Source organism: Vidua chalybeata, chromosome 26 (assembly GCF_026979565.1).
Source record: "Vidua chalybeata isolate OUT-0048 chromosome 26, bVidCha1 merged haplotype, whole genome shotgun sequence".
Taxonomy (NCBI): domain Eukaryota; kingdom Metazoa; phylum Chordata; class Aves; order Passeriformes; family Viduidae; genus Vidua; species Vidua chalybeata.
In genome coordinates this window covers 5,108,406-5,130,406 of record NC_071555.1, presented here as the reverse complement: position 1 = coordinate 5,130,406, position 22,001 = coordinate 5,108,406, and the positions used below count along the sequence as shown (strand labels likewise).

General features: G+C 56.2%; 2 protein-coding genes across 9 annotated transcripts; both read left to right on the top strand.

Moving 5' to 3' along the window:
- The first annotated feature begins 682 nt into the window (after window positions 1–682).
- On the top strand, window positions 683–8,528 carry LOC128800395 (uncharacterized). 7 transcript variants are annotated; one of them, XM_053965515.1, is made up of 13 exons: window positions 683–892; window positions 1,141–1,212; window positions 1,617–1,688; window positions 1,868–1,939; window positions 2,371–2,451; window positions 2,728–2,799; window positions 3,367–3,441; window positions 3,889–4,007; window positions 4,604–5,940; window positions 6,042–6,131; window positions 6,609–6,673; window positions 7,061–7,392; window positions 7,602–8,528. In XM_053965515.1, exons 1-13 carry the CDS (start codon window positions 699–701, stop codon window positions 7,703–7,705), a joined length of 2,685 nt encoding a protein of 894 aa, XP_053821490.1. In that variant the 5' UTR covers window positions 683–698; the 3' UTR covers window positions 7,706–8,528. The 7 variants fall into 7 exon arrangements, with proteins under 7 accessions (XP_053821490.1, XP_053821495.1, XP_053821492.1 ...); XM_053965520.1 differs by having other exon boundaries at window positions 7,061–7,127; window positions 7,602–7,699; XM_053965517.1 differs by having other exon boundaries at window positions 7,061–7,409; window positions 7,602–7,699.
- Window positions 8,529–12,093: 3,565 nt separating this feature from the next.
- LOC128800406 (leucine-rich repeat-containing protein 37A3-like) lies at window positions 12,094–19,401 on the top strand. Of its 2 annotated transcripts, XM_053965539.1 has the most exons (12): window positions 12,094–12,303; window positions 12,552–12,623; window positions 13,028–13,099; window positions 13,279–13,350; window positions 13,782–13,862; window positions 14,140–14,211; window positions 14,779–14,853; window positions 15,300–15,418; window positions 16,166–17,502; window positions 17,607–17,696; window positions 18,002–18,066; window positions 18,827–19,401. In XM_053965539.1, the coding sequence occupies exons 1-12, from the start codon at window positions 12,110–12,112 to the stop codon at window positions 19,080–19,082; spliced, it is 2,505 nt and encodes an 834-aa protein (XP_053821514.1). In that variant the 5' UTR covers window positions 12,094–12,109; the 3' UTR covers window positions 19,083–19,401. The 2 variants fall into 2 exon arrangements, with proteins under 2 accessions (XP_053821514.1, XP_053821515.1); XM_053965540.1 differs by lacking the exon at window positions 14,779–14,853.
- Window positions 19,402–22,001: the final 2,600 nt, after the last annotated feature.

The window sequence follows — 22,001 nt, the reverse complement described above, 5'->3', positions numbered from 1 at the left end:
GTTGTCCCACAGGAGTTATTAATCTCACCTTCCTAGAGACATCAACCCAAGTGTGTTACCACCATTTCAGATAGCCTTAGCCTTGGCCAGAGACATGTCCACCCTAGAGCCCACTGTCATTGGCTCTGGCGGTTGTGGAGGAAAGTTCTGACACCTTTTCACAGAAACTACCCCATGTGCCCCTCACCAACTTCCACTACCAAAACCTGGCCAGACAACCCAATACAAATGGGAATGGCTTCACAGTGACACAGAGCAGCCTTAGATGGCGTGTTCAGGAGAAATTCTTGCCTGTGAGGGCAGGGAGTCCCTGGCACAGGGTGCCCAGAGCAGCTGTGGTGCCCCCGGATCCCTGGAAGTGTCCAAGGCCAGGTTGGAGGGGGCTTGGAGCCACCTGGGACTGTGGAAGGTGTCCCTGCCATGGCAGGGGTGGCACTGGATGGGCCTTACGGCCCCTTCCAAGCCAATCCATTCCATGATTCCGCAGACTGATGGCTCTGAGACAGAGTCATTTGGTGACAGCATGGCCTGAACTGCGGTTTGCTGTGAGCTCTGATGCCAAGCACCAGCACAGTGACAATGCTGCAGTGACATGAGAAGGACCACTGTGACATTGGCAGCACCACTGTGACACAGGAACTGCCACAGCTCCAGCTCAGGTCTGCATCCCAGGTGACTGCAGCCAGTCCTGCCTCGCCATGGACCTGGTGATGCGTCTCGTGCGCGCTCTGCTCCTGCTGGCCCTGTTGCTGGCAGTAGCCCCCTTGCCAGGAGCGGCCAAGGAGCTCTGCCCAGAGCCCTGCCGCTGCCCAGGCCGCGGGCGGCTGAACTGCGGCCACGCCGGCCTGGCCACCGTGCCCCCGTCCAGTCGCCAACGAGCCCTGGCCGTCCTGTGAGTCCTGCGGCCCCACAGAGCCCTGCAGCTGCCCCTCCTCGGCTCCCTGTGTCTGCAAAGCGCACCTGGGACACCCGGGGCACTCCCTGGCCAGAGACAGGGGGATTGTGGGGGCCTGAGCTCAGCATGAGGGTGAAGCCAGGCTGGGCACACTTCTCCAGGCAAAGCCCGCTTCCAGCTCAGCAGCCGAATGGCAGGGAAATGGGTTTTCCTGAGGGGGGACCGGGCCTTTCGTCTCTTTGCAGAGATTTCACTGGTAACTCCATTGCTGCTGTTGGAAAACAAGCCTGGAAGGACTACCCATGGACTGAGACCTTGTAAGTACCCTGCAGCATTTCAAATGGCAGGAGTTTGGGGATTTTCCATCCTTTGGTCTGGGGTTAGAGCAGCGGCCCGCACACCACCCACTTCCATTGGAATTCAAAGCTCGGCTGCTCTGCAAGGAGGGGTGTGAATCACCACAGCTTCCCAGCACGGCAAGAATTGCCGTGAGTCTCTTGCAGCCCAGGGCACCATCCCCATGTCTGTCTGCCCAGGGATCAAGCTGTGGTCCGCTTCAGCCGGCCAGGAGCAAGGGCCTGCTCTGGGCAGGAGTGGAGATGATCCCTGCAGTGACCCAAAGAGATGCTTCAGTCAAGCTGCTGCAGGAGATTTTCCCATGACAATCCCATTTGCTGCTGGCCAGTGGCCGCTGTCACAGTGTCCCTGTGTCTCCTTGCAGAGTGCTCAGGGACAATAAGCTGCGGGCAGTGAAGAGCCATTCCCTGGAGGGGCTGTTCCTGCTGAAGCACCTGTAAGCACTGTGCCCTGCCCATGGCAGGGGGCTCCTGCCTGCCCCTCCCTGGGGCCCTGCTGCTCAGCCCGGCAGCGGCTGCGGGCATGTGGCTTTTGTCCCTCCTGGGATCCAGGCTGCAGAGGCAAGTAAAAGCAACAGGACAAATGGAAGTGACGTTTGTTGTTCAACTGGAACAGGGATTTGTCCTGCAATGAGATCCTGTCCATTGAGGAACGGGCTTTTGAGCCACTGCCTTTCCTGAAGTTTCTGTGAGTGATCAAGTTTCTTTCTGCTCTGTTTTTAGCTCAGCCTTTGCACTGGGCACCCTTCCTGTGTAGGAAAATGCTGCTGTTCTTTTCCCCACAGTCCCTAAATCTGCCCTGCCCAGAGCCCAGCTGAGCTGCAGAGGTCAATGCCGATGGCTGGATGGCCACGCCAGGGGACAGACCCCAGCGGGCTTGTCCACACACAGCCATCAGAGCTGCCAGTTCTTGCAGCCTTGGCTGCATCCAGGAACAGAAATAGAGTTCAGCATGTGTGCCCTGCACTGCCCCTCCTGGGCAGGCTAAAACACTCAGAAAGCAGCAGTTTCCTCCCTCTTCCACCTGGGATTTGCACCCTTCCTGCAAAGGGATCCCGCTTTGCCCCCACTTTCTGTAGGGCAGGGTCGATTCCTTTGTGTGACCTCCTCTTTGCCCAGGAATCTCTCCGGGAATGGCCTCACACGGATCCGCAGCGGCGCTTTCCAGGCCTGGCATGGGATGCAGTTCCTCCAGGAGCTGTAAGTGGCACCAGGGCTAAAGGCACGCCAGGGCGAGTCTCTGTAGGGTCTCTCTCGGGTCCGTGGGCAAAAGCAGACTTGCCCTCAGGAAAGTCCTGATTCCGACTTGGATGTCAGCCAGGGAGCACCAGGAGTGTGCAGCTGCAAAGGCCCTTTCCCCTGCCCTGCTCACCGCCTGCAAGGCTTCCTTGAATGCAGCCAGGCCGTCCCCACGTGCCTGGCACACCCAGCTCACATCCTCGCCATCAGCCCTGACAGAGCTCTGTTGTTTCTCAGGATCCTCAGCCACAACCCGCTGGCTGTCATTGCTGACGCTGCCTTCTTCAAGCTGCCCTCAGTGAGCTCTCTGTAAGTATTGGCTCATTTGGAGCAGATCCAGAGATCTGTGTCTCTCTCGAGTGCCCTGTTCTCAGGAAAGCAGCACAAGTGCCCGAGCAAATCTCCCCGTTGCCCCGCCGGAGTCTGCTGGAGACACAACTACCCCGGCTCCAGCAGAGCAAGGCAAAGGCCAAGCAGTGCTGGTGTGTCCCCAGCTGCAAAGCAACCCAGGAACTGGGTCACAAACATTCAGGGATGAGAGCCCATCCAGGTCTGGGGCCAGGTGGAGTGGCCGCAGGGCTCTGGGAATAACCTGCACTCCTGCCAGCAGCTCCAGGCTCCTGCCTCCTTCAGGGACTCAGCTGCCCTCAGGGGAAAGCAGCAGGAGAGTGGGGAGAGGGGCAATCCTTTCTGGTGGCATCTGTCTGCCACAAGAGCTGCAGGATTGCCCTCCTGATTCCAACGGGCTGGTTTAGAGCAGGGCAAGGCAGAGGGAAGCTGGGCTCCGGAATGGCTGCTCTTGGAGCAGGCAGTAGCGGATGCAGAGTTCTGTCAATGTCAGCGCAGAATTTCATGAGCTCTTTCCAATGCTTGCAGAGACCTGAGTGCCACCCAAGTGACCCCACAGTCGCTGCTGCTGCTGCTGCAGTCCACAGTGAGCTTGGAAACCCTGTGAGTGTGTGGGACTGAGCCCCAGCCACCAGCAGGCCCCAAGTGCTGGGACCAGGGCTCTGCTTGGGAAACAATTACGTGTGCCACAAAACCAGAACAAGCTCAGTAAGCTCAAGAGTTGCCATTCCTTCTGGGAACGTGCCAAAACTCACCAGCTCAGCGGCAGACTTTCACCTTTTGGGTGACTTGCTGCAGGTTTCTCAAAGGGGAGTTTGAACTCCAGGCGGGTGCATTTCTGTGTCACATGGTGTTTTGGGAGCACTTCTACTTTCCAGGTTAAAATCCCCTTTTTAATGTTTTGCATTGGGAGTCAGGGGCCTTTCCCAGAGCTGTGGCACACACTGAAGCACATGCCCCATGCGTGGTATCCATGTGTTCCCTGAGTTGGGCTCTGAGCCATGGACTGGGTGGGCAGGTGTTCCTCCAATAATCCCCTCTTGTCTTTAGCCAAGTGCCCAAGGAGGCGGCCTGCTGCCTGTGCCAGGAGCATCCCCGGCCCGAGAGCCCCTGCAGGACCATCCAGTTCCTGTGCCAGAAGCTGTGCAGCACCAGCGCCTCGCAGTGCGGTGGGTGCCTGGAGGGGCTGGGGGAGCCCAAATCCGCCACTTCTCCTGAGCCTGGGGAGATGCTGCAGCACTGCCCTGTGCTGGGGGGTCCTGATCTCCCCCTTGAGTACAGGCCTTGGACAAAACACCTTGGGATGGGAAGTTCCTGGTGATTGTACATATCTTGTGTGTCACATACTGTCTGGAGAAGGAACAGCTCACTGGGGCCCCCAAACCTATGAATTTCTTATGCACATCATGGCCCCACGCAACGAAAGCAGAAATGCCCCGTGCCCTTCCCTGGTGCGGGAAGGCAATGTCTGCTCATAAAGCCCCCAGATTCCCCTAACAGCCTGGTTTCTGTGCCACCCCACTGGCCATTGCAGGACAAAGGGCAGGGCCCCTGATGAGCTCTGCAGGGTGAACACCAAGCACTGTCGTCCCCTCGTTGGCCTGTGCAGGGGGAGCAAAGCACTGTCCTGCTCTAGCTGGGCACAGGGCACAGAACACCCTGTCCACAGCAGGGCCAGGCAAACAGATGAGCTCCTGCTGCTCGAGGCACCCTCTGAGCCTGTGTCTGTGCCCAGACGCTGATCTGCTCTCTTGGTGTTCTCCAGCTCACACAACTCTGCTACAGACACGGGGAGAAATAATGGACATGGAAGAACGCAGAGAGCTGAACAGCAGCCCAGTGTTGAGCCTCAAGCCCAAGGAGCCTTCACTGGGAGATCATGGAACTGTGACGCTTGAGGTTGCCCTGACCCCGAGCACTGAGGGTGATGTCAGCAGCCTGGACAGTTCCAGAACAAATTCATTTGCCCCTCAGCATCTCTTGGGGCACAAAGGCAAAACAAGTGCTGATGACCTGAGGGCCAAGCTCAAGAAGAAGCTGCACAAGTCTAAAAGCACCAAGACTGCAAAAACCATTGTCCCACACCAGCCCCAGCCTGCCTGGCTGAAGCATGTGGTGGAAAAGACACCCTCAAGCTGGGATCACAAGCAGCAGGAGTCACATTTGAACCGGCAAGCATTAAACCCCTGGGATGTAGCTGGTGGGTTAAAACCCACTCATGGCAAGTCGCTTGACAGACCCCTCAGAGATGAGGTGGAAGGTCAAGCTCCAAGGCAGAACTACATTATGACAATTAAAGAGCAGCAGGACAGCCAGCAGAAGCAACTGGACTCAAGATTGAACTGGCAAATACTAAACCCCTGGGATGTAGCTGGTGGGTTAAACCCTAATGATGATGACTCCATTTCTGGACACCACAGAGATAAGGAGAAAGATCCAGCTCCAAGGCAGAACTTTGTCAATTTTCACAAACAGCCAAAGAAGCAGGACAGCCAGTACTGGGTTGGACATAATCGGCTTTTCTACCAGGTGTTGAGCCCTGTGAAAGCAGAGGGAGAGCCCAGAGCCACCGGCACCAAAGATGAGCAGCATCTAAACAGGAACCTGGATTTTCTCTCTGACCCGTTGGTTCAGAGTGGCCCCGCTGCGAGCAGCGGAGGAGGAGCCACAGCTGAAGAGGAGCAGTCCTTTCTAGGTGGGCACCTCCTGATCATGCCTGACACCAGAGACACGCACGGGAAGCAGCAGGAAGAAGGATCCAGGTTCCTCAATAAACCTTGGAGCCCCCAAAGTCCAGACATTGCGCCGGTTCCAAGAGAACTCCTGGAAACCACGGTTGATCATCATCTGCGCTTGGTGCTGCTGGAAAAAAGCCTGCAGACATTCCTGGCCCACGTGGAGCGAGCCCGGAGCAAGGACTGCAGCCTGCCCCAGCTCAAACTGGCCTGTGCCAAGATGGTTTCAAAGACTGGGCTGCTTCTAAAGGTGCTCAGTGAGAGGCAAGAGAACCAGGGAGCCTCTGATCCCATGGGCCGGTGTCCTCTGCAAGAGAACATCTCCAGGGGCACAGCTGTGGACGAGGATCAGGAGCCCACAGAGAAGGTAGGAGAGCTGCAGGCACTGCTGTGTCTGTCCTTCTGGGCAAGAGAGAACCAAAGGAGCAATCCTCTTGCCTCCCATGATCTTCTTTCCTCTTCTCCCAGCCAAAGCCTGAGACCATGGATGACATGATCACAGTTTTATTGCTGTCTGTCATCGCAGTCATTTTACTGATACTGAAGGGTCTCTTCCATGTAAGTCAATATCTTGTTTGACACACAGCTGTCTGTCCTGTAGCTGGAGTGCCCAGGTGATGAGCCCCATGTGCCACTGCAGATGGCCCTGCATGTGCTGGGTACCACAGGAGATGTTTTCCCAAGCCTGGAGCTTGTGGCAGCATCCACAGCACCCAGCTCAGTAGGGTCCAGCCTGCCTGGAGGAAGCTTGTCCTGCCTTGTGTCCCAGCTCTCCCCAGCTCGGCTTTGCTCTCCTGCCTTCAGCCACAGCAATGAGTTTGGGAGCTCTGGGAGTTCAGAACAGCTCTTGGAGTTCCTGCAGAGAGGAACAGGAAACTGGGAAGGAAGGACAGGGTCTTTTTAAAATCATTGTTGCTGGCACAGACTTGCACATGTGTAGAACAGGCTGGTTTGGATGAAGGATCTTTTGGTTTCCCATGTTCTGTAGAGTATGACAAGAAAACTTTGGTGTTAAAAGTCTGTCTCCTTTCCAAGGTGTGTTCCCGATGTGCTGCAGCTGTTTGTCGACAGCTACTCAGAAGGAAATCGTGGCTGAGAAGGTAACTGCTCCCTGCCCATGCCACTGCTGTGCCACCAGAGTCTTTCCTGGGCAGAGCAACTCCTCCTGGAGCCCCACAGCCGTGCAGGTGCTGCTGCCCAGGACTCCCCTGGCTGTGTTTCCAACATGTCGCGTTTGGGGGAGCCCCGAGAAAGCGGCTCCTGAGCGACAGCGCTGGGCACGGCCAGGGGCTCCCAGCCCAACCAGCCCTTCATGCACCAGTGTTACTCCCCCAGATGGGTGCATGTGCTGGGCCAGCCCGGGATGTCCTTTCTGGAGCCCCCATCTTCCTTGGGCTCAGCTGAAATGCCCCCGAGCAGGGAGAGGTGCTGCACCTCCTGCAGCCCTCCCTGGCCAAACCTCCCTGCTTATTTTCTTTGGTTTTCAGGTTGTCTGTAAAACTGCAAGAGAGATGGAGGAAGAACAAGTACAGGGAGGCAGAGGGTGAAGAGCAGGTAAGGGCAGGGAGCAGATGCCAATTCTGCTCCTCTGCCTGCACCGCCTGCTCTTCTTCACCTCTTCAAATCCTTCCCTTCCACGGCAATTTCCAGTACTTGCCTGAGCTCAGCGAAGCTGAATTGCTGTTGGTTCAATACATCATGGACGTCCTTGACAAAGAGGAAGAAGAATTGCAGGAACAAATGCAGAAGGAGAACACAGATGTCTCGCAGGAAGAGGCACAATGTGAAGAACTCGAGTGGGGGAGAGAAGATTTCCAAGGTGTGGAGAACATGAAAGTAAGATGCCAGCATTTGTTCTCTGACTCCTATTCTGATGCAAGAACTGCTAAAACTTTCCTTGGATGCTATTTCCTTATTTACTTCCTTGGATCCTAGTTCTTGACTTGGTGGCTATTTCATTTGTGCTGTCTCCTTGAGTCTTTTCTTGCCTTTATTTCCTCAGATGTTGTTTCCTTGCTGTCATTCCAGATGGAAGAAGCCTAAGGAAATGCTGCTACCCAAAGACAAGGTGCTCCTGCCTGGGCCCTGCCCTGCATCCAGCACCCCAAGATCTGGACTCCATGACTCCATGACCACTCTCTGCAGAGGAGGATGCTGCTGGTGGGTGCCATGCTTAGGACACCCCAAAGTCCCCCTGGGGACTGGGACAGGGAGGATCCAGGAAGCCCAAGGTGTCCCAAGCAATCACTGCAGCCCAGCCTCTGGAGCCACAGCCTTCCCGGGGCCACGACATCGTGCAGGCACCCTGCACACGTGACAGGGTCCCCCTGCACAGCCCCATGTGCAGCCGCTGTGTCTGTTCCCAGCTGGGAATGCTTTCCCAATAAATGTTGATTTTGTACAGGCAGAGGGTCCTGGAAGTGTCCATGTGTTTGCTGGGCTGGGCCCATTTCTGTGGTGCTGCACATATGTGTGCAGGGTTGTGCTTTTGTACGTGGTGTCAGAAGCAGGATTCACATTTGAATAGACAATCATTGAAACCCTGGGATGGAGCTGGTGGGTTAAACCCCACTCATGACAAGTCTGGTTGCAAACAACACTGACATAAGGAGGAAGTTCAAGCTCGAAGGCAGAACTATGTCAATTCTCACAAATAGCCAAAGAAGCAGGACAGCCAGTACTGGGTTGGACATAATCGGCTTTTCTACCAGGTGTTGAGCCCTGTGAAAGCAGAGGGAGAGCCCAGAGCCACCGGCACCAAAGATGAGCAGGGTCTAAACAGGAACCTGGATTTTCTCTCTGACCCATTGGTTCAGAGCGGCCCCGCTGCGAGCAGCGGAGGAGGAGCCACGGCTGAAGAGGAGCAGTCCTCTCTAGGTGGGCACCTCCTGATCATGCCTGATACCACAGACACGCACGGGAAGCAACAGGAAGAAGGATCCAGGTTCCTCAATAAACCTTGGAGCCCCCAAAGTCCAGACCTTGCGCCGGTTCCAGAACTCCTGGAAGCCATGGTTGATCATCATCTGCGCTTGCTGATGCCAGACAAAAGCTTGCAGACATTCATGGCCCACGTGGAGCGAGCCCTGAGGAAGGACTGCAGCCTGCCCCAAGATGGTTTCAAAGACCGGGCTGCTTCTAAAGGTGCTCAGTGAGAGGCAAGAGACCCACAGAGCCTCTGATCCCGTGGGCCAGTGTCCTCTGCAAGAGAACATCTCCAGGTGCACAGCTCTGGAGGAGGATCAAGAGCCCACAGAGAAGGTAGGAGAGCTGCTGCACACTGCTGCGTTTGTCCTTCTCAGGATGAGTCCTCCTGCCCCTCAATACCTGATGCATGCCCCTAATAAAGAAGAAGAATTTCAGGAAGAGACAAAATGCAAAGAATTCAGGTGATGGGGAAAATAATTTAAGAAGGTGACACAGTCATTGGGACACTAACCATTCACCTCCACCTCCTGTGCGAACAAAGGAACGGCTGAGTCTTTCCCTGGGTGCTTTTCCTGTTATTTCTTTGCTGTTACTTGAGTGAGAAGTGCCCCAGAGAAGCAGCAAAAGTGAGGGAATGCCGTCACCCCAGGACGAGGTGCCTGTGCCCAGTGACTGCGGTGCATCCCAAGAGCCAGCACATTTATCCCTCTCTGCAGAGGAGGGTGCTGCAGGTGCGAGAGCGGGACCCCGAGAGGAGGCATCAGTGTCTCAGGGTTTTCTTCATCCCTTGTGGCAATGTTCTCCCTGCATTCAATAAAAACAAAATTGTTCTTGTTCCTCCTGGTGTTGCTGATGTACTCGTAAAAGCAGTTTCTGTTCTCCCTTATGGAATTGGCCAAATTCAGTTCCAGCTGGGCCTTTGCTTTTCTACCTTTCTCCCTGCATGCCCCAATGACATCCCTGCCATCCTCCTGTGGTGCTGCCCTCCTTCTAAAGCTGTAAATTCTGTGTTTTCCCTGAGTCCCAGGCAAAGCTTCCTGCTCCGCTGCTCTCCTTCCTCACCAGCTCGTCTTTGGTCACACGGGCACAGCCTGATCCTGCCTGTGCCTTCAAGGATTTCACCTTGCACAATGTCCAGCCTCCCTGGACTCCTCTGCCCCTCAGGACAGCGTGCCCAGGGAGCCTCTCAAACAGCGTGGCTGCACTGACTCACCCTGGGCAGCCCCTCCAGCCTGGATGGAGCTCATCCACATTGTGATTGTCCTGGCCCCAGAGGCTCAGAGCCCCCACCGTGTTGGGTAGTGGGAGATGGGAAGGTGAGATGGGCCAGGAGGGGATTCCCCCGCTGTCCCCAGCAGGGACCTGTTTCCATTTCCCCTGTCTTTTGGCTCCCCTCCTTCTGCCTGCTGGCAACACCCTTGGGCATCCTCGTCTTTCTGGATGTGTCTGTTTGGGACATTTGTCCAATGGCTGCTTTGGAGTGGCTCCACCAGTCCCTCTCCCTCTCCCACTCCCTGACACTCCTTATCTTTCCACTTCCCCCCTCAGCTCTGCCACTGGGCTGAGCCGAACATGCACCTGGTTGTTCCTCATCCAGGTGTTATTTCTGCCAGCCTCAGTGCCAGTGCCTGGCTCCAGCACTCCCTGTAGAGTTTTCCCATTCCAACGAGGCCTTCCTAGATATCTCTTTGGATATCAAAGGAAGAGGCTTTGCAGTAGTGCTTCTAGAACATCCCAAGGCCCCTGCAGCTTTCCAGGGTCAACACTTTTGTGTTCCAGATGTCTCCTGTGAGCACAAGAGCTCTGGGTGGGAAGGGGAATGGCTGGTGTCCTCCTGCAGAGGCCATGGCACACTGGTGTCCCCATGGTGCTGGCTTGGAGCTGCATAAGCAGCATTGTCCCCTCTGCATCCCTGAGGTTTTTTTGTCCTCCCTCACACCTGCTTGGCTCCCAGGCTGATGGTTGCATTGTTGCACCTCCTGCTGAAGGGCTGCTGTCATTGAGCAGAATCACCTTCTCAAGGAGGATTAAGGCACATGCATGAAACGCACCTTTGTCTAATATGGCTCACAATAGCCTTAAAATAGTGTCAGGGTGTCCAGTAAGACAGGAAACACAGACATCAGGGAGGAATTTCTTCATGGAAAGGGTGACAGGCCTTGGAAGGGGCAGCCCAAGGAGGTGGTGGACTCCCCATGCCTGGAGTGGTCCAAGGAACGGCTGGAGGTGGCACTGAGTGCTCTGGCCTGGCTGCCAAGGTGGGGATGGGGCACAGGATGGACTCGCTGAAGGTCTTTTCCATCGCCAGTGACTCTGGGGCTCCGTGACTCTGTGGCCAGGACTGGAGGCCGCCCTGCCCCAAGCGCTGCTGGAGCCGCCCCGGCCCGAGCTGTTCGCCCGCGCGTTTCCTCTCAGGCCGGGGGGCCGCGCTTCCCGGCCGGGCCGGGGCGCCTCTCTGGGCGCTGCTTGCGGGGCTGTGCCGGCCTTCCCAAAGCTGCCCGCGGCTTCCTTTGCACGGCGGTCGCTGCCCCTCGGTGTCTGCCGGCGCTGATGTGGCGCTCCGGCCGCGGCGGGAGCTCTGCCGCCGGTGTCCCGGCGCTGCCGCCTCCAGAGCCCGGGGGCCGGAGCGCTTCGCCTCAGGGGCTCGGCTGCAGCGGCGGCGCCTGCAGCGGGCTCGGCCCGGCCGCCGCCGCTGCCGGTGCCGGCGCGCTGAGGCGGAGCTGCCGCCCCTCAGGCTCGCAGCGCTTCCCGCCATTGGCGCTGCGGCTCCCTCAGGCTCTCCCGGCGGACATTCCGACATTGCCCGGCTTTCGGCAAGCTCCCCGCGCTCTCCCAGCGCCAGGCGGGCTTTGGCCCTGGCTGGATGCTGGGTGCCCGGCACCAAAGGCGCTGTCACCGCTCTGTGCAAGTGGAGAGCGGAGACAAAAGCCAGCGAAAGGCTCATGAGTTTACAGAAAGAGAGGGAGAGATCCCGCCCCGGTCACCGTCACGGACACAACAGACAGAACTTGGGGATCTTAATTACATTTATTACCAACAAAATCAGGGCAGCATAATGAGAAGTAAAAGACATTTCAACAGCACCTGTACCCCAAACCCATGCCAATAGCTGGCCACACAAACCCAGTGCAAATGGGAATGGTTTCACAGTGACACAGAGGAGGCTTAGATGGTGTGTTCAGGAGAAATTCTTGCCTGTGAGGGCAGGGAGTCCCTGGCACAGGGTGCCCAGAGCAGCTGTGGTGCCCCCGGATCCCTGGAAGTGTCCAAGGCCAGGTTGGAGGGGGCTTGGAGCCACCTGGGACTGTGGAAGGTGTCCCTGCCATGGCAGGGGTGGCACTGGATGGGCCTTACGGCCCCTTCCAAGTCAATCCATTCCATGATTCCGCAGATTGATGGCTCTGAGACAGAGTCATTTGGTGACAGCATGGCCTGAACTGCGGTTTGCTGTGAGCTCTGATGCCAAGCACCAGCACAGTGACACAAGCAATGCTGCAGTGACATGAGAAGGACCACTGTGACATTGGCAGCACCACTGTGACACAGGAACTGCCACAGCTCCAGCTCAGGTCTGCATCCCAGGTGACTGCAGCCAGTCCTGCCTCGCCATGGACCTGGTGATGCGTCTCGTGCGCGCTCTGCTCCTGCTGGCCCTGTTGCTGGCAGTAGCCCCCTTGCCAGGAGCGGCCAAGGAGCTCTGCCCAGAGCCCTGCCGCTGCCCAGGCCGCGGGCGGCTGAACTGCGGCCACGCCGGCCTGGCCACCGTGCCCCCGTCCAGTCGCCAACGAGCCCTGGCCGTCCTGTGAGTCCTGCGGCCCCACAGAGCCCTGCAGCTGCCCCTCCTCGGCTCCCTGTGTCTGCAAAGCGCACCTGGGACACCCGGGGCACTCCCTGGCCAGAGACAGGGGGATTGTGGGGGCCTGAGCTCAGCATGAGGGTGAAGCCAGGCTGGGCACACTTCTCCAGGCAAAGCCCGCTTCCAGCTCAGCAGCCGAATGGCAGGGAAATGGGTTTTCCTGAGGGGGGACCGGGCCTTTCGTCTCTTTGCAGAGATTTCACTGGTAACTCCATTGCTGCTGTTGGAAAACAAGCCTGGAAGGACTACCCATGGACTGAGACCTTGTAAGTACCCTGCAGCATTTCAAATGGCAGGAGTTTGGGGATTTTCCATCCTTTGGTCTGGGGTTAGAGCAGCGGCCCGCACACCACCCACTTCCATTGGAATTCAAAGCTCGGCTGCTCTGCAAGGAGGGGTGTGAATCACCACAGCTTCCCAGCACGGCAAGAATTGCCGTGAGTCTCTTGCAGCCCAGGGCACCATCCCCATGTCTGTCTGCCCAGGGATCAAGCTGTGGTCTGCTTCAGCCGGCCAGGAGCAAGGGCCTGCTCTGGGCAGGAGTGGAGATGATCCCTGCAGTGACCCAAAGAGATGCTTCAGTCAAGCTGCTGCAGGAGATTTTCCCATGACAATCCCATTTGCTGCTGGCCAGTGGCCGCTGTCACAGTGTCCCTGTGTCTCCTTGCAGAGTGCTCAGGGACAATAAGCTGCGGGCAGTGAAGAGCCATTCCCTGGAGGGGCTGTTCCTGCTGAAGCACCTGTAAGCACTGTGCCCTGCCCATGGCAGGGGGCTCCTGCCTGCCCCTCCCTGGGGCCCTGCTGCTCAGCCCGGCAGCGGCTGCGGGCATGTGGCCTTTGTCCCTCCTGGGATCCAGGCTGCAGAGGCAAGTAAAAGCAACAGGACAAATGGAAGTGACGTTTGTTGTTCAACTGGAACAGGGATTTGTCCTGCAATGAGATCCTGTCCATTGAGGAACGGGCTTTTGAGCCACTGCCTTTCCTGAAGTTTCTGTGAGTGATCAAGTTTCTTTCTGCTCTGTTTTTAGCTCAGCCTTTGCACTGGGCACCCTTCCTGTGTAGGAAAATGCTGCTGTTCTTTTCCCCACAGTCCCTAAATCTGCCCTGCCCAGAGCCCAGCTGAGCTGCAGAGGTCAATGCCGATGGCTGGATGGCCACGCCAGGGGACAGACCCCAGTGGGCTTGTCCACACACAGCCATCAGAGCTGCCAGTTCTTGCAGCCTTGGCTGTATCCAGGAACAAAAATAGAGATCAGCACGTGTGCCCTGCACTGCCCCTCCTGGGCAGGCTAAAACACTCAGAAAGCAGCAGTTTCCTCCCTCTTCCACCTGGGATTTGCACCCTTCCTGCAAAGGGACCCCGCTTTGCCCCCACTTTCTGTAGGGCAGGGTCGATTCCTTTGTGTGACCTCCTCTTTGCCCAGAAATCTCTCCGGGAATGGCCTCACACGGATCCGCAGCGGCGCTTTCCAGGCCTGGCATGGGATGCAGTTCCTCCAGGAGCTGTAAGTGGCACCAGGGCTAAAGGCACGCCAGGGCGAGTCTCTGTAGGGTCTCTCCCGGGTCCGTGGGCAAAAGCAGACTTGCCCTCAGGAAAGTCCTGATTCCGACTGTGGATGTCAGCCAGGGAGCACCAGGAGTGTGCAGCTGCAAAGGCCCTTTCCCCTGCCCTGCTCACCTCCTGCAAGGCTTCCTTGAATGCAGCCAGGCCGTCCCCACGTGCCTGGCACACCCAGCTCACATCCTCGCCATCAGCCCTGACAGAGCTCTGTTGTTTCTCAGGATCCTCAGCCACAACCCGCTGGCTGTCATTGCTGACGCTGCCTTCTTCAAGCTGCCCTCAGTGAGCTCTCTGTAAGTATTGGCTCATTTGGAGCAGATCCAGAGATCTGTGTCTCTCTCGAGTGCCCTGTTCTCAGGAAAGCAGCACAAGTGCCCGAGCAAATCTCCCCGTTGCCCCGCCGGAGTCTGCTGGAGACACAACTACCCCGGCTCCAGCAGAGCAAGGCAAAGGCCAAGCAGTGCTGGTGTGTCCCCAGCTGCAAAGCAACCCAGGAACTGGGTCACAAACATTCAGGGATGAGAGCCCATCCAGGTCTGGGGCCAGGTGGAGTGGCCGCAGGGCTCTGGGAATAACCTGCACTCCTGCCAGCAGCTCCAGGCTCCTGCCTCCTTCAGGGACTCAGCTGCCCTCAGGGAAGAGCAGCAGGAGAGTGGGGAGAGGGGCAATCCTTTCTGGTGGCATCTGTCTGCCACAAGAGCTGCAGGATTGCCCTGCTGATTCCAACGGGCTGGTTTAGAGCAGGGCAAGGCAGAGGGAAGCTGGGCTCCGGAATGGCTGCTCTTGGAGCAGGCAGTAGCGGATGCAGAGTTCTGGCAATGTCAGCGCAGAATTTCATGAGCTCTTTCCAATGCTTGCAGAGACCTGAGTGCCACCCAAGTGACTCCACAGTCGCTGCTGCTGCTGCTGCAGTCCACAGTGAGCTTGGAAACCCTGTGAGTCTGTGGCCTGAGCCCCAGCCACCAGCAGGCCCCAAGTGCTGGGACCAGGGCTCTGCTTGGGAAACAATTACGTGTGCCACAAAACCAGAACAAGCTCAGTAAGCTCAAGAGTTGCCATTCCTTCTGGGAACGTGCCAAAACTCACCAGCTCAGCGGCAGACTTTCACCTTTTGGGTGACTTGCTGCAGGTTTCTCAAAGGGGAGTTTGAACTCCAGGCGGGTGCATTTCTGTGTCACATGGTGTTTTGGGAGCACTTCTACTTTCCAGGTTAAAATCCCCTTTTTAATGTTTTGCATTGGGAGTCAGGGGCCTTTCCCAGAGCTGTGGCACACACTGAAGCACATGCCCCATGCGTGGTATCCATGTGTTCCCTGAGTTGGGCTCTGAGCCATGGACTGGGTGGGCAGGTGTTCCTCCAATAATCCCCTCTTGTCTTTAGCCAAGTGCCCAAGGAGGCGGCCTGCTGCCTGTGCCAGGAGCGTCCCCGGCCCGAGAGCCCCTGCAGGACCATCCAGTTCCTGTGCCAGAAGCTGTGCAGCACCAGCGCCCCGCAGTGCGGTGGGTGCCTGGAGGGGCTGGGGGAGCCCAAATCCGCCACTTCTCCTGAGTCTGGGGAGATGCTGCAGCACTGCCCTGTGCTGGGGGGTCCTGATCTCCCCCTTGAGTACAGGCCTTGGACAAAACACCTTGGGATGGGAAGTTCCTGGTGATTGTACATATCTTGTGTGTCACATACTGTCTGGAGAAGGAACAGCTCACTGGGGCCCCCAAACCTACTAATTTCTTATGCACATCATGGCCCCATGCAAGGAAAGCAGGTTTCCCATAGCACAGTCCCAGAGCTCTGGCGCCGTAGGGGGAGTTTTTCATGGTGTAACATCTTGAGCTGCTGCTCTTGGGAATGGCCCCGGAGCAAAGGAGTCCTGGCTTTCCTCCCCTGCCAGTCTGCGCCCCTGTTGCAGTGCTGATCTTTCCTCTGGGGTCTCTGGCTCTTCACTGGCTCCTGCAGAGCAACCCAAGCCTGCTCATCGGGAGCTGTGGGAACCTCTCTGGCAGCCAACCCATTCCCCAGGAAGGTTTCCTTCCCATCCAAACAGAACCCCAGGAGACTCCAGGAAAGAACCAGCTCTGTGCCCTGCCCCAAGGGGATAATGGGCTGGATTGAAGGGCTCTTCTCCTCTCCACAACACATCCCCCACTCTGCCCTTGTGCTCCCTGGGCTTGAGATGAGCTCCTGCTGCTCGAGGTACGTTCTGAGCCTGTGTCTGTGCCCAGACGCTGATCTGCTCTCTTGGTGTTCTCCAGCTCACACAACTCTGCTACAGACACGGGGAGAAATAATGGACATGGAAGAACGCAGAGAGCTGAACAGCAGCCCAGTGTTGAGCCTCAAGCCCAAGGAGCCTTCACTGGGAGATCATGGAACTGTGACGCTTGAGGTTGCCCTGACCCCGAGCACTGAGGGTGATGTCAGCAGCCTGGACAGTTCCAGAACAAATTCATTTGCCCCTCAGCATCTCTTGGGGCACAAAGGCAAAACAAGTGCTGATGACCTGAGGGCCAAGCTCAAGAAGAAGCTGCACAAGTCTAAAAGCACCAAGACTGCAAAAACCATTGTCCCACACCAGCCCCAGCCTGCCTGGCTGAAGCATGTGGTGGAAAAGACACCCTCAAGCTGGGATCACAAGCAGCAGGAGTCACATTTGAACCGGCAAGCATTAAACCCCTGGGATGTAGCTGGTGGGTTAAAACCCACTCATGGCAAGTCGCTTGACAGACCCCTCAGAGATGAGGTGGAAGGTCAAGCTCCAAGGCAGAACTACATTATGACAATCAAAGAGCAGCAGGACAGCCAGCAGAAGCAACTGGACTCAAGATTGAACTGGCAAATACTAAACCCCTGGGATGCAGCTGGTGGGTTAAACCCTAATGATGATGACTCCATTTCTGGACACCACAAAGATAAGGAGAAAGATCCAGCTCCAAGGCAGAACTTTGTCAATTTTCACAAACAGCCAAAGAAGCAGGACAGCCAGTACTGGGTTGGACATAATCGGCTTTTCTACCAGGTGTTGAGCCCTGTGAAAGCAGAGGGAGAGCCCAGAGCCACTGGCACCAAAGATGAGCAGCGTCTAAACAGGAACCTGGATTTTCTCTCTGACCCGTTGGTTCAGAGCCGCCCCACTGCGAGCAGCGGAGGAGGAGCCACAGCTGAAGAGGAGCAGTCCTCTCTAGGTGGGCACCTCCTGATCATGCCTGACACCAGAGACACGCACGGGAAGCAGCAGGAAGAAGGATCCAGGTTCCTCAATAAACCTTGGAGCCCCCAAAGTCCAGACCTTGCACCGGTTCCAGGAGAACTTTTGGAAACCATGGTTGATCATCATCTGCGCTTGCTGGTGCCGGACAAAAGCTTGCAGACATTCATGGCCCACATGGAGCGAGCCCTAAGGAAGGACTGCAGCCTGCCCCAGCTCAAACTGGCCTGTGCCAAGATGGTTTCAAAGACTGGGCTGCTTCTAAAGGTGCTCAGTGAGAGGCAAGAGAACCAGGGAGCCTCTGATCCCATGGGCCGGTGTCCTCTGCAAGAGAACATCTCCAGGGGCACAGCTGTGGACGAGGATCAGGAGCCCACAGAGAAGGTAGGAGAGCTGCAGGCACTGCTGTGTCTGTCCTTCTGGGCAAGAGAGAACCAAAGGAGCAATCCTCTTGCCTCCCATGATCTTCTTTCCTCTTCTCTAAACAGAAACCAGAGGACACAGAGGAAATGGTCCTGTTCATGGTTTTGTTATTTCTCTTCGTTGTCATTGCTGTGATGCTGAAAACCTTCTTCCACGTAAGCCAATATTTTGTTTGACAAACAGCTGTCTCTCTTGTAGCTGGAGTGCCCAGATGCCCCTGTATTGCTGGGTGCCACAGATGTTTTTTCCAAGCCTGGAGCTTGTGGCAACATCCACAGCACCCAGCTCAGCAGGGTCCAGCCTGCCTGGGGGAAGCTTGTCCTGCTTTGTGTCCCAGCTCTCCCCAGCTCAGCTTTGCTCTCCTGCCTTCAGCCACAGCAATGAGAGCTTTCACCCTCTCCTGTTTGGCAGAGTATTACAGGAAAACTGATGTTACAAATCTCCCATTTTTCATCCCCAGATGTACTTCCTGACCCATGAAGGTGATTCCCAACCCTGCCACAGCAGGGACTCGTGGCTGAGAAGGTAACTGTTCCCTGTCCATGCCACTGCTGTGCCACCAGAGTCTTTCCTGTGCAGAGCAACTCCTCCTGGAGCCCCACAGCCGTGCAGGTGCCGCTGCCCAAGACTCCCCTGGCTGTGTTTCCAACACGTTGCATTTGGGGGAGCCCCAAGAAAGCGGCTCCTGAGCAACAGTGCTGGGCACGGCCAGGGGCTCCCAGCCCAACCAGCCCTTCCCACACCAGCACTGGGATGGATGCCTTGGGCTCCGGTGCACTCCCCAATTTCTGTGAGCACGAGCAGTACCTCTGTGTTCCCAGAACAGTCTCCTCTGCTGATGGCTCTGCCCTATTTTTCCCTGCTCCCTCCCCACAGTGGCTGGTGAAGAACTCACTCCCATCCTCTCTAGTTGCCTTTTGCATGCAGGGCTCATTCCCTGGATTGCCAGCCATTGCCATCCCTGCTGGGGCTCCCCGTCTTCCTCAGGCTCTGCTGACAGCCCTGAGCAGGAAGAGGTGATGGCACCTGCTGCAGCCCTCCCTGGCCAAACCTCCCTGCTTACAGAGCAGGAGCAGGGACCTCTGGGGATGGGATGTCCAGAAGCCTTTTTCTCCCCATTCACCTCGCTCACTCCATTGCTTTGCAGCATTGGAAATGTCCCTTCCCAACTCCTCCAGCAGCTGCTTCCCAGACAGGGCAGAGCAAAGGCAGGCCTGCTGCCCACAGCCTCCATCACCAGCTGCTTTCTCTTTTTATCCCTGTTTTCCCTTTCTGATTTTTTCAGGTTCTGTGTAAAACTGCCACAGAGAGTGAGGAAGGATAACAAGGAAGCACAGAATGTAGAGCAGAAAAGGGCAGAGAGCTCCTCCCAGTGCTGCCCATTCTCCTTCATTGCCTGTGCATCCTTACTTTTAAAAGTCCTTCCCTTTCTTGAAGCTTTCTGGACGTATTCTTGGTTCAAGAAATCTGAAATGCCATTGGTTCAATGCATCACGGATGTCTACGGAAGTGACAGAAAAGCATATCAGGAAGAGACATAGTGTAAAGAACTTGAGTGACTGGAAGATTTCAAGAGGCTGAAGAAGTTAACAGGATGCCAACAACTCTTCACCTCCTGTTCTACAATAGGAACTGCTGAGGCTCTCCTTGGATGCTGCTTCGTTGGCTGTGGTTATTTCCTTGGATGCTTTTTCCTTGACTGTTATTTTCTTGCTGTCACTGCTGAGGGAAGCCCAGAGGCTGCTGCAGGCAATCAGAAGCTCGTGACCCCGAGAGGAGGCATCAGTATCTCAGGGTTTTCCTCATCCCTTGTGGCAAAGTTTCTCCCTGCATTCAATAAAAACAAAATTGTTCTTGTTCCTCCTGGTGTTGCTGATGTACTTGTAAAAGCAGTTTCTGTTCTCCCTTATGGAATTGGCCAAATTCAGTTCCAGCTGGGCCTTTGCTTTTCTACCTTTCTCCCTGCATGCCCCAATGACATCCCTGCCATCCTCCTGTGGTGCTGCCCTCCTTCCAAAGCTGTAAATTCTGTGTTTTCCCTGAGTCCCAGGCAAAACTTCCTGCTCAGCTGCTCTCCTTCCTCACCAGCTCGTCTTTGGGCACACGGGCACAGCCTGATCCTGCCTGTGCCTTCAAGGATTTCACCTTGCACAATGTCCAGCCTCCCTGGACTCCTCTGCCCCTCAGGACAGCGTGCCCAGGGAGCCTCTCAAACAGCGTGGCTGCACTGACTCACCCTGGGCAGCCCCTCCAGCCTGGATGGAGCTCATCCACATCGTGATTGTCCTGGCCCCAGAGGCCCAGAGCCCCCACCGTGTTGGGTAGTGGGAGATGGGAAGGTGAGATGGGCCAGGAGGGGATTCCCCCGCTGTCCCCAGCAGGGACCTGTTTCCATTCCCCCTGTCTTCTGGCTCCCCTCCTTCTGCCTGCTGGCAACACCCTTGGGCATCCTCGTCTTTCTGGATGTGTCTGTTTGGGACATTTGTCCAATGGCTGCTTTGGAGTGGCTCCACCAGTCCCTCTCCCTCTCCCACTCCCTGACACTCCTTATCTTTCCACTTCCCCCCTCAGCTCTGCCACTGGGCTGAGCCGAACATGCACCTGGTGGTTCCTCATCCAGGTGTTATTTCTGCCAGCCTCAGTGCCAGTGCCTGGCTCCAGCACTCCCTGTAGAGTTTTCCCATTCCAACGAGGCCTTCCTAGATATCTCTTTGGATATCAAAGGAAGAGGCTTTGCAGTAGTGCTTCTAGAACATCCCAAGGCCCCTGCAGCTTTCCAGGGTCAACACTTTTGTGTTCCAGATGTCTCCTGTGAGCACAAGAGCTCTGGGTGGGAAGGGGAATGGCCGGTGTCCTCCTGCAGAGGCCATGGCACACTGGTGTCCCCATGGTGCTGGCTTGGAGCTGCACAAGCAGCATTGTCCCCTCTGCATCCCTGAGGTTTTCACCTCCTCCTCGTTCCCTTTTCCTCCCTCACACCTGCCTGGCTCCCTGGCTGATGTTTGCATGGTTTCCATCCTTGATGCCCCTGAACACCCTTGGGAGCTGAATTGAGTGGTGTCAGAGAGCTTCCCTTTGTGGCCCTGGGAACCGCTGGAACACAAGCAACGTCTTCTGGGGTTCTTTGAAAATCTGTGATGGAGAGGAAGAATTACGAGGCAGAGGATGGAGAGCAGGTGAGGTCAGGTACCATTTGCTTCCCACTCTTCCTCACCTCTCCAAATCCTTTCTTTGCACTGTGCTTTCCAGGCTCTGCCTGTTTACAGACACTTAATTCACACCCAGTGGTTTCCCAGTCAGTTGAAGGGAATAGCAAAATCTCTCCCTCCACATCACAGTACCCTGCGTTGCCCAGTTCAGCCAAGGACTCATTGTCCTGGGAATCAAGGGCCTGGCTGTACTTTTAGTACAGCCAATGCCTGCACTTCTTCTTCAGCTCTTGTTCTGGTGTAGGAACTGCCAAGGCTTTCCTTGGAGGCTGCTACTTTGGTGGCTATATCCCAGGATATTTCCTTGGACACCAGTTCTTTAGCTGTTGTTTCCTTGTCATTTACTTGCCCTTATTTCCTTGGATAATACTTCCTTGCAGGCAATATTCTTGGCTTTTTCCTTACTACTGTTTCCTTGACTATTTCCTTGAATTTCCTTCACAGTTATTTCCTTGCCTTTATTTCCCCAGATGTTGTTTACTTGCTGTCATTCCAGATGGAAGAAGCCTAAGGAAATGCTGCTACCCAAAGACAAGGTGCTCCTGCCTGGGCCCTGCCCTGCATCCAGCACCCCAAGATCTGGACTCCATGACCACTCTCTGCAGAGGAGGATGCTGCTGGTGGGTGCCATGCTTAGGACACCCCAAAGTCCCCATGGGGACTGGGACAGGGAGGATCCAGGAAGCCCCAGGTGTCCCAAGCAATCACTGCAGCCCAGCCTCTGGAGCCACAGCCTTCCCGGGGCCACGACATCGTGCAGGCACCCTGCACACGTGACAGGGTCCAGATGTGTCCAAATGTCTGTCCATGTGTGTCCACATGGATGGATGTCCATGCGTCCAGCTACGTCCAGGTGTGTGTCCTCGTGTGTGTCCATGTGTCCAGTTGTGTCCAGGTGTGTGTCCAGCTGTGTCCATGTGTGTATCCAGGTGTGTGTCCATGTGTCCAGCTATGTCCAGGTGTGTGTCCTGGTGTGTGTCCATGTGTCCAGCTGTGTCCAGGTGTGTATCCAGCTGTGTGTCCATGTGTCCAGCTGTGTCCAGGTGTGTATCCAGGTGTGTGTCCATGTGTCCAGTTGTGTCCAGGTGTGTGTCCAGCTGTGTCCATGTGTGTATCCAGGTGTGTGTCCATGTGTCCAGCTATGTCCAGGTGTGTGTCCTGGTGTGTGTCCATGTGTCCAGCTGTGTCCAGGTGTGCATTCAGGTGTGTGTCCATGTGTCCAGCTGTGTCCAGGTGTGTATCCAGGTGTGT